This window comes from Saccoglossus kowalevskii, chromosome 13 (assembly GCF_978046115.1).
Source record: "Saccoglossus kowalevskii chromosome 13, keSacKowa6.1, whole genome shotgun sequence".
In the NCBI taxonomy this organism is placed as follows: domain Eukaryota; kingdom Metazoa; phylum Hemichordata; class Enteropneusta; family Harrimaniidae; genus Saccoglossus; species Saccoglossus kowalevskii.
This window is the reverse complement of record NC_140653.1, coordinates 26,538,771-26,554,851: the sequence shown is the minus strand read 5'-3', so window position 1 is coordinate 26,554,851 and position 16,081 is coordinate 26,538,771. Positions and strand designations below refer to the sequence as shown.

The window sequence follows — 16,081 nt, the reverse complement described above, 5'->3', positions numbered from 1 at the left end:
ATTAATATGTATAACTTCAATATTTAACATGCAACCAATGATGTAATGAAGGCATCAGGCAAGAGATAAGACTGACTATATATGGTCATATTACCTCATTAATATGCATAACTGTACTTGTCATATGACATGTGACAGAAATATCAATATATATTTTGTATACATGTCTGGGGCAGAAATTTTGCAAACTGGCCACTAATTTGCTGACAACTAAAGCAGATTTGGCTAACAATCGATTTTGCATACCTTCTGTAAAAGCTTATAAACGAATTTAAGGATGTAGTAGAAGTTTTCAGGAAGTAAAATGCTCACTAATTGTTCTCATAGAAAAATTGTTTTAAACCATATCAAACTATACATTTTATGAAAACTCATAATCCACACTAATTAAAAATCGATGTTACATTACCTTTGATGTGGTCATGTGACTGCAAAGCAAATTAATCATTAATTGAAGATTCAAATGAATGTGTACTGCAAAGAAATTTCAATAAATACCAATTTTGTTAACATCCTTAAAATATTATTATGACAACTTGTCAAGGGTTAAATGTCAAGGAGTAAAAGGCGACAAAATTAAAACCATTTAAAAATCGAGGTGAAAGTCATAAACGAAACTGAAGTGAAGTGAAATCAAATCTTTTTTTCAAAAATAAAAGTAAGTTTTAAAATGTAAATCCATTTTCAAAAAAAGTAAGATTGCAAATGTTACATATTTTTAAATTTAAGTAAAACTATAAATGTATAAATTGCAGTTCATTTTTTTTTATAATGCCTAAAACAAAAAAAAACGTATCAGATTCCAGAAAAGGACTGATACTTTTTAGGCCCGAGACAATTCTTCAAAATAATTAAACGGTCCCGTGTACATTTCAGGTCTCATGCCACTAATTAACCAATGGCTGCTCGTAGCCCTCAATTTAAATGCCCAGCAAGAACCAATGAAATTTTTTAAATATTATTTTTCTCAGGTGCTCCCTGTTTGAGGGCGTAATCACCTGGGTCAGAGGTGCGACCAACATGTGGTCTTTTGTTTACTAGTTAGCGGCTGTGTACCTGTGGGTTTATTCTGTGTGTTAATGGATGTTCTAATCTTGGTGTTTTTCCAGTGATTTCTCTTGGTGCAATCCAAATACAGTAGGTGTGTCTTGTTTACCTGAGATTTGCAAGAGTTTGAGCTGGCCAACATGTTAGTTTTTTTCATATGGTTGATTACTGGCATGTTGATTTCCCATTTTTGAGCCATATTTTCAACTTTCTTCGTCATTTTCATATAGCAATCTCGTCATATGTTAACATTGTCGTCTATGGAAATTCAATTAGTGGTATGAGCCCTTCAGCGATGCCCGTGCATATCGGAAATAAACTCGTAAATCGGGACGGCGTAATTCCTGCCCACAACAGGGCTCGGGTTTCAATTTTTGGTTAAAAGTTCAACGACTTGTTATCAGGTAAAATCTCATTGTGGGCCTTTTTATTCATATGTGAAATGGAAGCGCCCTCTTTCAGCTAAGTAGTCGTGGCCGAGCGGTTAAGGCGATGGACTAGAAATCCATTGGGGTCTCCCCGCGCAGGTTCGAATCCTGCCGACTACGACAGTTACAATTTTTTTTTCTCAGTCATTTGCGGCAATATTTGGTATTATTAGTATCTGACATAAACAATTAAATATTATCACTTGTTAACTTTTTCTTTTCATTCGACAATGGAGATATGACACAAATATAGAATGCACATCAACAACATAATTGACTAACGACATGTATTCATTTACATAACGAATAGATAGAAATCATATTGTACTCTGCAAAAAGCATATCATTTTCCATTCTTGTTTGCAAGCACATTTTATAACTATTTTATACTCGGGGGGGGGGGGGTCGACGACATGGGCGCTACGATATTCAATGTTGGATGTCGCCCTCTACAGATCAAATTATATTTTTTTTAGTAACCGTTGTCCAGTATGTAGTTGTATCTACAACGGTTACAAGAATTTTTCTAGTAACCGTGTATCTACTTATATCTTGTAAACTTTTTAACTACAATGTTTTATGAAATACACAGTGCTCGAAGTGTGTGTGGTGTGTAATTTCAGTTTATTTTCCAAAACTCAGTTGTGGGTTAGGGGTCATACATTTGAAATCGTGGGGATGGCTGGAAGACTAGTGCATTTTTTTCGCGGTGTCTTGTCTGAGCATTCTTTTTATCTTGAATGTGCCAACATGTTTTCCCTGCAAAAACTTGCATGTATTTTTTTCACTTGGTGTCTAGCTTACAAATCTTGTTTAAACACCCCTGTGCTTTCAGATGGTAGACCCCTAATAATTTCACAGTACGGCGTTTATACATGCATACTCATTGGAGCTGTTTCACATAACAAGAGTTTTTGAAAAATTAGCAAATACGCCATCGAATTTATTTTCAAATCGCTGAAATTGACCATCTTTGTAACTTTCTTGGTGACAGTTTTTTTTCACAGAATAACAGTCCCAATGGTTCAAATATCAAATATCTGTCGCTCCAGAACTAAAAGAAACAATTCCGAGACCCACTTTTAAAGAATATTATTTTGTAAGGCAAGTGGAGATATGCCATCTTAAATTATTTTAAAATTTTGGGTTTGGGTTACTGTGGAAATATTATGAGTAACCTGGCGGCTTTGTCACGTACAACGCGAACAAATCATACCCTCCGGTTATATTATAGACGCAATACACACAATGTACTAGTAGTTTAAAGCGGCGGGAGTCGTCACCTACGCATGCGTCAGATGGTCACAGCGTGTCATTGTTTACACACAAGCGTCTATCCATGAGCCTTTTTTTTTTTAAGCATGTGTTGTTATCGTCGCTTGGGACTCAATTCCCACGCGTGCGCAGGTGACTACCCTCCCGCATAAAACTTGATTGAATGTAGGAGATATGGACCCTGTGAAACTGCATTTGTTTAAACAAGATGACCGCCAATCAGCCATTTTGGATTTGATGGTGAAAAAATGCATGTGCGTTTGTCCAATATGATGTCTGATATATGTGAAGTTTGAACAGGGTCGGTTCAGACATGTCGGATATATGAATCCATATACATATACTCGATTTTGAAGGTCTCATTTTGTTCAATGTTTGTACCAAGTTTAAACCAAACATGTCCACAGGCAACTGTATATGAATATTCTTTAAAAGAAGCGAGGTTTTTCGAGGTGAATACTTAATAAACATTTTATAAATTTTCATAAAAGAGCATTCATGCCATCACTTAAATTAGAGGGACTGCTCCAGTTAGCCCCCCCCCCCCGTTTATTAGTCAGTCCAATTACTTACACTATTTGTTTAAATTAGATATTTGTCTAAGTTAGACAAAGTGGGTCTTACTACTGCCAGCCACTTCACCCACCAGGTGAATGGCACCTCAAGGGATTATGGGTATTACCTGTAGAATCTCTAGTTTCGCTCCACTTTTCCAAGCTGAAGCACATGAAAATATGGAAGGCCAGTTCCTCACGTCTTTGGTTCTTTGCTCTAAAGATGTGGTTCATAAGGTGAGTCAACCTGAAAGACCACAAAATTATCAGTGAGGTACAGAGATTTTAGTAACTATCTTGAACGACTTTAAGTCAACTTTAAGTCAACAAATTTACGACCAGTTTTAGCCTGCCTAGATCTTTTTCTACTAGAAACATTTTTGTGATGAAACCAGGCTCGGTTACTGGGCACTGCTGGACATGAATATATTCCCCACTTAATACGGATATTTATGTGTGCGTAGGTTGTACAAGTAAGATATTTTCAGGGGATGTTTCCTGGCTACTAGCTTGAAGACGACAGAGACAAGTAAACAATGCCTTCAATGTTTACCAGTATTCCTAATCTTTAACCAAAATAGTGGTAGTAATAGGGGGGTGCCATAAACTTACTGTACGAGAAAACTGTATCATAGAATAGTTTTATATTTTTTTCTCTCAAAATTGACAAAGAGGGCGATGTACCATATTTACGCCCTCTCTGAAATATAAATACTGTATCAGTAACCTAAAGCGAAATGTGGTTATTTTTGGGGGGATTTTGCAATCACACCAAGGAATGGCAGAGCAGTAATGTCTCTGAAAAAAATAAAATAAATCCTATAAAAGTATTGGGAAAAGTACCACAATTTTCATATCACACAGATATTTCTATCAATCGCTTGTTGCGTTGGCTGGTTCCCGCCTCAAGTGTCATGGCGTACGAAGCCACATCCTACCTGCCATTCGCAAAGGACGCCGGGAACCAGCGAACTTGTTGCGTTGCTTGGGCACAATGCGCATTTATACCGCCCTCACGCATCAAATTCTCTTAAACGTTCGTTTAAATTGAGGACAAAATAGTACGACCAGCAGGGATTCTCACAGAAACGGTATGGATGAATGTCCTTTAATTCACCCGCCACCAAACCGACTAATCCATTATAACACAGAAAAACTAACCATACACGGCTGTTATATGTTAGTATGTTTTTTTTATGAATTTTGAATGAAAGGCAACGCAAATTTGATTAAAAAAAATCCTATCTGCATGGTAATATTTTGCCATGAACGCCAACAATTTATCCAGTCAAAAGTTGTACAACACTTGAATGTATTTTTCGATAATTTCTTTGTTAATTATGGACCAATTTCTATTGGCTACAGATCTTAGTCAAAATATTTGAAAAACAAATATTTGGACGACTATTTTGTGAAAGGCAACTAGAAGGGTTGGACTCGTTGAACTATGTTCCAGGCATATTTCAGTAATGCAGTGGAACCCAATATGAATTGTTTCCGTGATCACCTTTTTCCGGCGCCAGATGTAATATCATTGAGTATTCATATTAGAGTCTAACGTGCCTGCTCAAGTGACAATGGCACCAATCTCGCGGCTGAGATGAACGTTGAAACTGTAACGCTATAACAGAGACGGCTTCGTTCCGCTAATGACGGAACCACCCTAATTGTTCATCGCTAGATATTGTGCCGCGCGTAAATACGTCGCCCAGGGGTTAGCCATTTGACCGAGGAAGGAGAATTAGGATTTTCCAAATATCCAATATGTTATTCAAATTTGCACAATTGTTTATTCACATCTTCAAACTTCTATTCTTACCTTTTTTTTTATTTTATTTTTTATAAAATCCTCTAGCCCGTCCCAGATTTTCTGTTTTAAATAGGGAACCCAGGTTCTTATGAGTAACGTTAATAATTGAAAGATATCATATGAACAGTGTCGGGGTCAAAGGGCAGGGGAAAACATATCAACAAGATAGCATTCTGTGTTACTTTGTACTCGTTTCAAAGTTTGTGACCCGAAGACCAGGTCAAACGCATACTCTGGTAATAGCTTTGAATGGCACACATTTTCCCGCGAAAAATGATTCCATAGATTCGGTGTGGACAACAGCGTTTTCTAGAAAGAATATTTTTTTGTTTCTTTATGTTGGTTTGTTAAAAAATGCAATATGGACGAGAAAAGATTTTTTTTTTAAATATTTGTTTGATACTTTATGTTTATGAATTAGACTGAACTATCATGACATAAACACGCCGTTCTTGTCGCACACATCGCAGTTTGATCGTTCGATAAAACACGTTTGGGACTAGAAATCTCTCCACACAACAAAATATATACTACCGATGTCGGACACAGTTCCCCCACATACGATTGTTGCATCATAGACAATGTAGCAGGACTACTATACTGTCTATGACTGTAGTCATTTTATATGCACTTCCTTTGAAGTGCAACGGGGGCACCGTTTGGCATATACCGTGGTATATGGAAACACTCTGCAGCTTACGGCACCGGTGATTATCCACCGTGGCAATCATGAGTAGTCTGCACTAACAGATAACGTGGATATGCTTCATGTATTTCGAGAACACAGATTTTTTTTTTCTCTCTTCTATTGCTGAATGGTGTTTTGCTAGACTTTATGAGCGCAATAGTCATTATTGGACTTAATTTGATTTACAGCCATACAAAATATGTATATATGAACTCTAAGGAACGATATGTAATATATATGGATGGCACAAAGAAATCTTAACATCCATTTGATAAGGACAAGTACATTTTTACTTAGGTTGGTTTCTCAAAGATTGACAGCACGTTTTGTACTTCTTTGAATTGTCTTGCACCATAATTTGAGTTAAACTTGCCATTCTGATCACAAATTGCAAACCGTAACAAAACAAAACAAATAGAAATTCAATATTATGCCAATAAAAAGTTTCATCGAAGTCAAAGTCAAAGTCAAATCACAGTTCCTCTATTGAGGGAATGTTGTGAAATCACCAAAACAGATAATTGTTAGTAATTTGCAGCTCCGTGCAGTATCCTCTTTTTCTCATTGGTTATGCCGCGTGGCATTTTTGACGAGTCTGCCTGTTGCACCACGTACGTTTAATTGTGACCCCCTAAACATTTTTTGTGGAAAAAAGTGAAATGCCTGTATAACTGTATGATCGGGTCGTGACAAGATTATTAAACACCAGCGTCTGCGAAATACAATAGGCCGCTCAAACTCAGAACTGAACCTTGGCCTCGCGTTTTAGTTTCTGATGTGTGAAACGTACAAAGCACTTCAAAGTCTTTTCTGTAAACAGATCCGGACGGCGCTAGTTCCCACACGAGGCTACAGAAATAGGTGTTAGAAGTCCCCGCCTTTTTAATTAAACTTTTTCCGCACAAAGTACCTATTGCGAGCCACCATTGTGGGCGGTTCAAAACACCGAGACAGACCCCAATGCTAATTACGAGAAAACTGCAATAGCATTGCTGGCCGTTGCCACGATACTGTTGACATTCAATCATAGTCAGGGGGCGAATGTCAATAAATATGAGCATCTATTTGTGTACACACGTGTGTATTCGATTCACACCTGCATCGCACCTGGCAATAGTTTAACACCTCTCAAAATATCCCAACTACTTCAGTTGACCCCAGTCTCTAAGCGCACGTACACTCGAGTGTTTGGATTTGGGTTTACTTGTAAGACTACGCCATGTCCGGCACAATCCATACACCGCTACACATTCTTAACCCAATTGAACAGCTAAAGCGTTACCGTGTAGATTTCGCGCCATCCGAAGCGCTTTTGTTGTTTTTATTTGCCTAATTAATGCAAGCGCTCCACGGGTGCTTTACTTGGATGTTGTCTCGGCTAAAACAGTTTTTCGCTGCTCCCTACGGCGACTTACATTTCAAAAGAATATATAGATGGAGGCTGTGTAGGGATTTCAAAGCCGCTCTCGAGACAAGGTTACCTCCGTATAAAAAGAGTTGAACTTTTTTTGAAGTATTAGGCGCCGTTCGTGCATAATATCCCATATCGCGCCTTTCTTGTAACCAACCTTTGCCCCCATGGAGTTCTCCGAAGCGACGGGGAGCCAACATGTCAAAGCGAAGCCCAACAAGCGCGATCTTACATTCTTTGGCCACCCTATGGCCCCTCGCAATTTGCATACAAAAAGCGTGAAAGACCAAGTGCAGAGATGTAATGGCGTTCGAGGTTTAAGTGTTAACTAACAGGACGGGCCACGTCCGACTATTTGTAGTTATATTCCAACAATAATGGTGTGGTCCACCCGTCAAAGGTCTCCGTCTATCGTGTCAGGTTACAGCACTGCCAACACTGATAATTCCAACGTGGATACTGATTATGGGGCGAATTATTTCCCTCAGCTGTCAACACCTAACACAAGTCTCTGATCTTCCACGGTTATCAGACCAGCCGAGTCCATTGGGGGAGACGCAATGACTTGCTCAAGTGGGCAATAGAACAACACTTTGTTGTTACACGGAATGAGAATTGAAACCCTTAATAAAACGCCAGACATGGGGGGGGGGAACAGTATATACATATATATCGGATATTCGTAGGGCAGGAACCCAAACACACACAAGCAGAACGGTCATCACATTACAGGGCAACAAAAACAGCCCTATCCGGACTTTTTATTTGACATTGGGTGGTGTGATAGTATAAATTTGATATATTTTCGTTCGGCAAAACACTTTGTATTCATTTTTTTACTAGAAAAAAATCACTTTAAAATGTACAACTCTTGTTGAACTTTTCGCCTTTGTTTTTTTTTCTCCTTTAGTTGATCTGGTTGAAACCGATGGCCTACTTATTAACAAAGAGGGGGTTATTTAGCTTACAAAGTGCCTACACGAAGGCTATGCTTAATTTAATATTGAGGTCACTGAAGAGTCTGGCAGGGAACAGGCTTTTCGGAAACATTTTTTATGTAAAAAAAAACAACTCCTGTATTGTGACCCGTGATAGGGTTTATCTTTTTTATATAAATTATTACTGATCTAAACAGTTTTTGTTCACATCTTATGTACATGTTCTGCAGATCTGTAGAGGATTTTAGCTATCCCTACAAGTGCCTTTCTAAAAAAAATAAAAAGCACATAACCATCAAAATGTTTTTTTGACTCAACATATATACAGCACTTCTGTGTTCTCATGTAATATTGTATAGAAGATATTTTTGTAATATATATTATTATATTAGTTACGCTAATGTCTGCTTTCTCCCATCATTGATAATAAAACAAGTAAGACAATACAGGCCCCTAGCGTCCAACAGTTTGTAGTCCTTGAGGGGGCACGATTGTAAGCCACCTCCAGTGAGGTTTTATTCTGTAACGGCACGTCCGTAGTCCTGTTACGGTGCACGTTAGCATTTGGAAGAAGCTCTTGGTAGTCTTTTAGTGCTTTTTTGGCAGCCATTGTAAAATTGACGTCTCCCGTCGTAATAAGGTCAAACACACAGGAGTCAAAGTAGAAGTCCGTGACATTGGCCTCTAAGCACTTGGCAATCGCGGTTTCCTTGGACATGACAAGTCCGCTGGTATCTTTTATTTGATTTGGCGATGACAACAGTTCGTTGAAATCTATTTTTTCTTGGTGCGGACATCCCTTAACACAAAGTTCGAGTCCGTCTTTGACACCAGTGTCGACCAGATCTCCTGGCATGCGAATAGCAAAAGTAAGGTAGCTTCCGACTTGCCGCACAACAATCGTGGTGGCGATAAATTTGGCGTGGATTTCCACATGTTTTCCAGGCAAAATCTCCACAATGACAAGACTCCTGCCGGGTCCACTGCTATAGGTGCCGTCAACAAACGACGCCGGTAAATTACCCGTCTGGGCCTGGTAAAGTTTTTGTTCTGAGCACTCTGAATGCCCTTTGATAATGACCGTCAACTGTGAAAGACAAAATAAGAAAGACGGGTGAACAATTGAAACATTAAGAAGACTGTACAACAGATAAACTACAGTTTTGACAAAAAACGTAAACATTAAAGCATTTTCTTCGAACCCAGTGGCTGACCGAATAAATACTGAACTGTTTAAATTCGGCATGGAAAAAACACTTGTATACATTTGATTAAACTGAGAATATAACGACAAATAAAATAGGGAACTAACTGACAATGTCAGATTGTGGTTTCAACGACATGAATGGGGGACAAAAACATTGCTTTGTTATTTTGAACTTAGACCAGCCAGTGACGGAAACCATCCCAAATATTGTCGAAGCACGCCAGCGTAGGACACTTACACTACTTTTAAACAGGATTACTTGAATCACGAGTTATTCTAGTTGGGAAACATACACAGTCGAGTAAACATACTTCGCCGTATGTGGCATAAAAGAAAGCCAGGCAATATTTAAATTAGGCACAAACCTGGTCAGTTGCTGTCGCACTAGAACCGTCCACTAAAGGCACATTAGTAACTTGTACAGCTAAATGACGATTGTCTATGAGCGGCCACGCTCCAGCAACTTTACACGTTTCAAACACATCGTCAAACGTTCTCAAATGCGGGTCTCCAAAAAGACCACAGTGTTTGAAGGTACGGGGTCCATGGTGGCTGCTACACCGCGTTTCAACTTCCGATGGTTTTGGAGTCGGTCTCGAATGATGCGAGCCCCCGCCGTGAGCCGGGGGGGTGTTGGAACAGTTATAGGTTTGCATTAGATCCGGAATAAGAGTCACTGTAGTATGATAATGAAGATCCCCGCGACAAGTACGGGCTGTAGCATCTACACAACTACGGTACAAACGTAACGCATCACAATATTCAGCGTCCGACGTGGGCGACAAATGATCCGTATTATCGGCATATTCCTTTGAGCACTTGAGTATCTTGCACGCTGAGTTAACTGTAAAGGAAATCAGAGAAAACAGTGTTATCGTCATTTCAGGCGAGAATACGCTGACACGAATTAGCAAGTTTGAGTAGAGTTTGATCGTTCAACATGGTGGCCACCACTATGTGTGCGTTGTTTTAAAACACCATTAGCAAAGGGCGCTGCTGCTGCTACTAAACCGGACGGACATTGTTATAAGCGTTGAAAACGGAACGGAAAACTCATTGTATGTTTACATTACCTGAAGACGCCAGTGTAACTAGGATCACAATCTGTAGAAATATGGGTGAAGGGCGAACAGCCAAGCTGCAAAAACGCCTTCTCCCCATACCCTTCCATGCAGTACGGGCTGACGGTAACTGATTCGATGTAGCTGCACGATATGCTCTGTGGACATGAAAATAGAAATAACCAGTCAGCTAGCCATCAATCAAAGGAGACCGCGGTCAACGGGACGCTGAATGCCAAACTATCTGCCTCCTTAAGCCACGCCCAGGACATCCCAATACGCGAATAGAAGGTCCAACGTGGGACCTTAGTTTAACACCTTCGGGACCCGCCAGCAAAACAACTCGCCAATTCTCCGGCAAATGCGAGCTGGTAAAGGTCAATCGACAAACTGGGCAGGGCTTACCGCTGCTATTTGACACCCTCGGTCGAATTCTCCCCGCCTCCCGTTGTGACCCGATCGCCTATGTGCGTATCACCTATCAAGAGCCAGCTGTCAAATGTAATTGCGAATAAACATCGTTTGCTTGTTCTCTATTGGCCGATACCGTGACACAACAATCATCTCGTAAAAACCCTTTGTAAAAGCCCGATAGCGAAGAAAGCGTTAGCTCGCCAACACTTGAAAGCCATTCAGTTGCCAGTCACAAGCTTTAGCACGGATCAAGTCGGGTTTCACTGTCTCGCGGATGACATACATTCAATGAACCAACAAGCCACGTTTGTCTCCGTGCGTGTACATGGTGTAGCTACGGGAGTGGGGCGGGGGGGGGGGGTCATGTGAAGAAATTACTGATAACGGTTACAAATAAACTATTTGTGCAACCATAGACCTTAGAAAGAGATCTATGGTGCAACTGCTAAGACACAACTAAGTAAAGCGGCTGGGCACACATTATAGCTATGGGTGAGTTTCTGATAGTGAAGGTACGCAACATTCCAAAACATCAGTTCACATCAAATACAGTACTCCGTAAGTGCGGTTACACCGACACATACGATTTTAATTATATCCCAAACCCACTGATACAGCACGCACTGCTTGAATCCAGACAGCCGAATTCAGATTTGTTTGACATGATCGATTAGTAGCGTGAGCAGCACAACACATCGCGTTGAATTGGACTTTAACCCCGCCTTCTATTGACACGCTGTTTAAAATGCAAATTTCGGGGCAAAAAGCCGCTGTCAGATAATATTAGGATTGGCACAGCCCAGAGACTGACATCGAAATTGCAGTATCTGATTATATTTATTTGTTGTGAATAGCTGTTCTCACCGTGCGTAATACATACGGTATATAACACGGGGCAATGCTTTACATAGCGAGTGTACGAGTCAACGAGTAACATCTGCACAAAACGTGACACATCGGGGAAATTCCACACAGCTAACTACAAATTGATTTCACACACAGTGCGCTCGTTTATTAGTCGAAACGTGCGGAAATGGACGATTTGAAGAACACTAAACTCAAAGCAATAACACAAAATCTGCCATATTTTTGAGGCCGTGGGAAGTATTACTAACACACCAGAAAAGACGTACATTAAAGATGTCGCAACGCTTCTGACAATGATACCACCCGGGGTGAAATCTCAAACCAAAGCGCGGTAAACGGTACCGAACAGTAAATCACAGCGAAACACACACACACGCACAAAAACTCCACATTAAAACGTTGAACTAAGCCCTGTCATAGAAAGCATTTGAAAAGCTGGCATATTGGTCATTCTGCTTCTAAGTCTCGTATACCCCCACACTACTTCAAGTGGGCACTAGCCGTACTTCTGAAAACCATTCCTTTACGGTCTCTTTGGAACACCTCAACAATGGCCCAGCATTCACACACACAAGCCGTGTTTTGAAGTTCACAGAGAGAGAAAACGACTGCTTGAAAGCACTTCCTTTGGAGGTGGGGGTCCATTTATTTCAAAAGGCTCGGCAGATATAACACAATGAGGAACAAATTTTGACAAGCAAGTCGGTTTATTTTCGCACACTGTTGGTCACGCCGGAGAGAATAACGGTCAGCTACGTAGGAACGCATCTTAGCACCTCGGTATTAATCACATTTTCACGGATTTTAAGGTGTGAAAAGCCAATAAAACAACAGATTAATCGCCGTTTATTGTTTTGTTTTCCCAGAGTGCCATCCAACAAGCTACTCTACCTAACAATTGCCCGCTCTAAAATCACAATATTTAGATTTTTCACCGAAAAGCTGAAACAGCAAAAGGAATACAAACGCACATGGCGTTTATCAGAATGGCGCGAAATGCCCCCTTCAATCCCGATTGCCAGCGGTGTTATGTTTATACACGATTGCTTCCAATGGCTGCTTTTTATCGTTAATACCCCGGTCATATTCACACTTTTCTCAGCCATCTCAATTCCCAAAGGACCGCCCTCCCATTGGGATCGATCTCGAGTTAATTTCGCTGGTGTTATAACTTCGACCAGACTAGGATATTACATTGTAAGACGGTATACAAATGCACAATAATGTAGGCACGAACGACGTAATTATAGCACGCAGTTAAAATGGCCACGGGCAAGTTTGATATGATTATATTTATTGGGTGAAACACTGTAGTAGCTTGGGGTTACTCAACACCCATGCAATATATTTACAGCATGACAGCATTTCATATCTTTAAACGGAACTGTCCAGTCTCGTTTGTCGGTCTTACTAACAACGCACGTATTAATGCAGACAGCTGTCGAATGATTTCATATCATTGACGGCCCACTAAAACAGTGTCATTGGTGTATTTTCTGACTGGAGATGTCTTATAAGGATACGGTGAACTTTCTTGCTCACGGGGTGGGGTGGGGGGGGGGTGGGGGGTCGTCGAGTAAAGAGTTTCTTTCTCTTTTGTGCGCTGAAGTGAATTGCACCATATACCCTAGAAAGAGATTGTACTGAGTTGCCCGGTAAATACCTGCGTGTTATTAAACGCGCACGTTTAGTACGGGGGGGGGGGGTGTTATTGGAAACCTCAGACGATGGAACCGACGTAGAAATCACCTATGTGGGGGATTAGCCACGTAGACAGCAATAGTTTGGATCTGGTAGCCCCTCAATCGCTGGTAGCCTTTTTGTTGTTGTAGCCGTTTACTCGGTAAACTTTCTACACCCATGCATAGCCACTAAGTTGAATACGCTATGTGACCAGCCATACATTTATTTCTCGGGAATGATAATACCCAGAACAAGGGGTCTATTTATCTCGGCGAAGAATCCAAAGATATATAAAACTCGCAAATGTGACCAGACAATATTGAAAGCAACACAATTCAGAGCCACTTTACACAAACTGGAAATTATAGTATCACTTAAAAGTGAGACCATAGAAAGCCCAACCAACCAACCAACCATTGGGAGTTTGTTTTGAGAGCGGTATGAGTGAGTTTGTTGAAATCACGGAGAGTCTCTTCGCGCCTAATTGATTTTCAGTTGGTAGGAACACAAAGCACACGTGCATGCTCGCATCATCCGCGGAAGATTTTGACTCGGCCGAGAACGCATCCAAAACGTTGGGGGAAATGAACATCGACTGTTACTGCTGCGAGGCTTCAACGTCACCGCGTGCTATTTTCGTCACCACGGCACGTGTTTAGACCATTAAAGACAACAGGCGTTGTGGATTTCTTCGGTGCCGTCTTGGCTTACAGATACGCATGTACGAATGTCGGCGGGGTTTTTATGACCGAAGTAGTCGAACCGTTGTGACATTCTGTAGAAAGGGTCAAGTGGACAGTATTACGATTCAGCCAGATGTTTGAGTCGACATTTTGCTGGGATTTTAAAGTGACTATGGGGGGGGGGGGTGACTTTGGAAGTGTCGGGAAAACATCGCTAATAATATGTTAGTTAAAAGACGATTGGAATAAACAATCGGTCACCATCAACATATCGAGTTCCATTTCTACGACGAGAACTACCAACAGAAATAAACAAACACATCCTCGGCCAAATTTTAGGGGTATCACTGTCCTTTCATTTTGATGGTTGTTTTCCTCCTGGCAGTTAGAATCTATAGCAGAGTCAGTTCAGCATTCTTCTACATAGGAAAACCCACACAAGAGAAGTGCGAAAAATTATAAGGATTCAATGGACCAGTGGTTTATATTAGTGAAGCTCATTCAAGCGACTGCTTTCACCTTGCTATTGTTTACCCCCGCTTTTCTCAGTTGACAACAGTGCCTCTCTGTTGAATTGGCCAACAAAATAAATGTTGGAACAGGTTGGTGGTGAAAGCGAGAAAGAAACGCCGGAGCATTCTGAGGTCCGTTGCCCAGAGGCTAGAAACAGCTGTGTGTGAAATGAACGACTAGAATTCTCCACGTATGTGGCCACAGTGAAGTGATGGACAACCCATGTTGGCAGTTGTCAAGTCTGTCAGTACCAATTAAACAATTGGGTTAAAATCTGGCTCCCTGCTAAAACCGATACCCCATTCAGTGTAGTAATCCGACCAATGACTTCACACTTCCAAGACATGACAAACCAATAGAAGTCTTGCCACGCAAACACATAGTACTACACTGCACATTCACAACAAACCTCAGGTTTCCACCCTATCAGCTTTCAACGACCCACGGCCACACTGTATAGCAGCCATAATGTAATCAAAACAGCTGACTAACTCAGTTTTAGAGAAAACCACAACACTGCACCACATCAACACACCCCCAGTCAAGTTGAATCCTCTGAGGCCACCACTCCCCTCAACACTACTGGTCATTTAGTGTCATTCAACACTGACACAAACATTTGTTGAATACTGACAAACGATGACAAGGTGGTAGAATCTCACAGGCGAATGGAAACTGTTTTAATTCTAGCTTACCTGAGGTTCTTCAACATTAAGAAAAGCATGGATTCAGGAAGTTGCTACAACTAAGTGCAGTACTAATGTCATCCAAACTTCTAATTTTGGTCGTGAGTAATGTATACCTAAAAGGGGCCTTATATAGAGCTGTCTATCTTCCGCACAGTGGTGCTTTGTAGATGGTTGGGGTTTGTTCCTGCCTATTAATTCTGGCAAACAGTCATTTGAGCTTGGCTATATTTCGTGTACTCAGTCCTCCTGCATTGTTTGGCAGGCACAGAGGGTGGCATGTGCTATTGCTTCTATGCCTCCTCAGGAGATTCTTCCATTTAGCAAGGGAGTACAGAGTCCAACAATGAATATTCTTACACTCAACACACCTTGTGCAGTCACAAATGTGATTATAAATTTTAAATTCAGTGAAAAAAAAAAGATGCAAGTTGGTCTGACCAACCAACCTTTTCAACGCAAGTGATGACAACCAAACAGTTTACCTATGTATTATTAGTTGGACACTGATCAAAAACACAAGCAGAGAGCAGTGGAAGACCAGGGTGCTAATATATCATAAATAATGGGTAAACACCGTCATCATATTATACGTTTCTGCTGATACTTGCCCTCAACTCTAGAAAAGCAGCTAAAAATAGTAATGAAAGTTACTCCTCTATCTACGAGAACAACCAGTATCTTGGGGAGGGGGAATGCTGCTGAAAAAATTAGTGGCATGACTTTAATGATTGCTTTAGTGGAACACGATGATACAGTGATCATGTGAGCAGCTCTATATGAGTGACAAGGGAAGGCGATAATATTGGCACATCT

The 16,081-nt window shown here is 40.7% G+C and overlaps 1 protein-coding gene and 1 non-coding gene across 9 annotated transcripts in view; one reads left to right on the top strand and one right to left on the bottom strand.

Moving 5' to 3' along the window:
- The first annotated feature begins 1,513 nt into the window (after positions 1-1,513).
- On the top strand, positions 1,514-1,595 carry TRNAS-AGA (transfer RNA serine (anticodon AGA)). The gene has a single exon. It is a non-coding gene; the product is annotated as a tRNA-Ser (tRNA).
- Positions 1,596-7,939: 6,344 nt separating this feature from the next.
- Positions 7,940-16,081, bottom strand: part of LOC100374044 (repulsive guidance molecule A) — an 89,272-nt gene continuing 81,130 nt past the window's right edge. For all 8 annotated transcript variants that reach the window (XM_085507145.1, XM_078013858.2, XM_085507151.1 and 5 more), the window contains 3 exons: positions 10,432-10,577; positions 9,724-10,202; positions 7,940-9,238 (listed from right to left, as the gene is read on the bottom strand). In XM_085507145.1, coding sequence (XP_085363271.1) covers positions 8,549-9,238; positions 9,724-10,202; positions 10,432-10,577 — 1,315 coding nt within the window. In that variant the 3' untranslated portion in view covers positions 7,940-8,548. The remainder of the gene's footprint in view (positions 9,239-9,723; positions 10,203-10,431; positions 10,578-16,081) is intronic.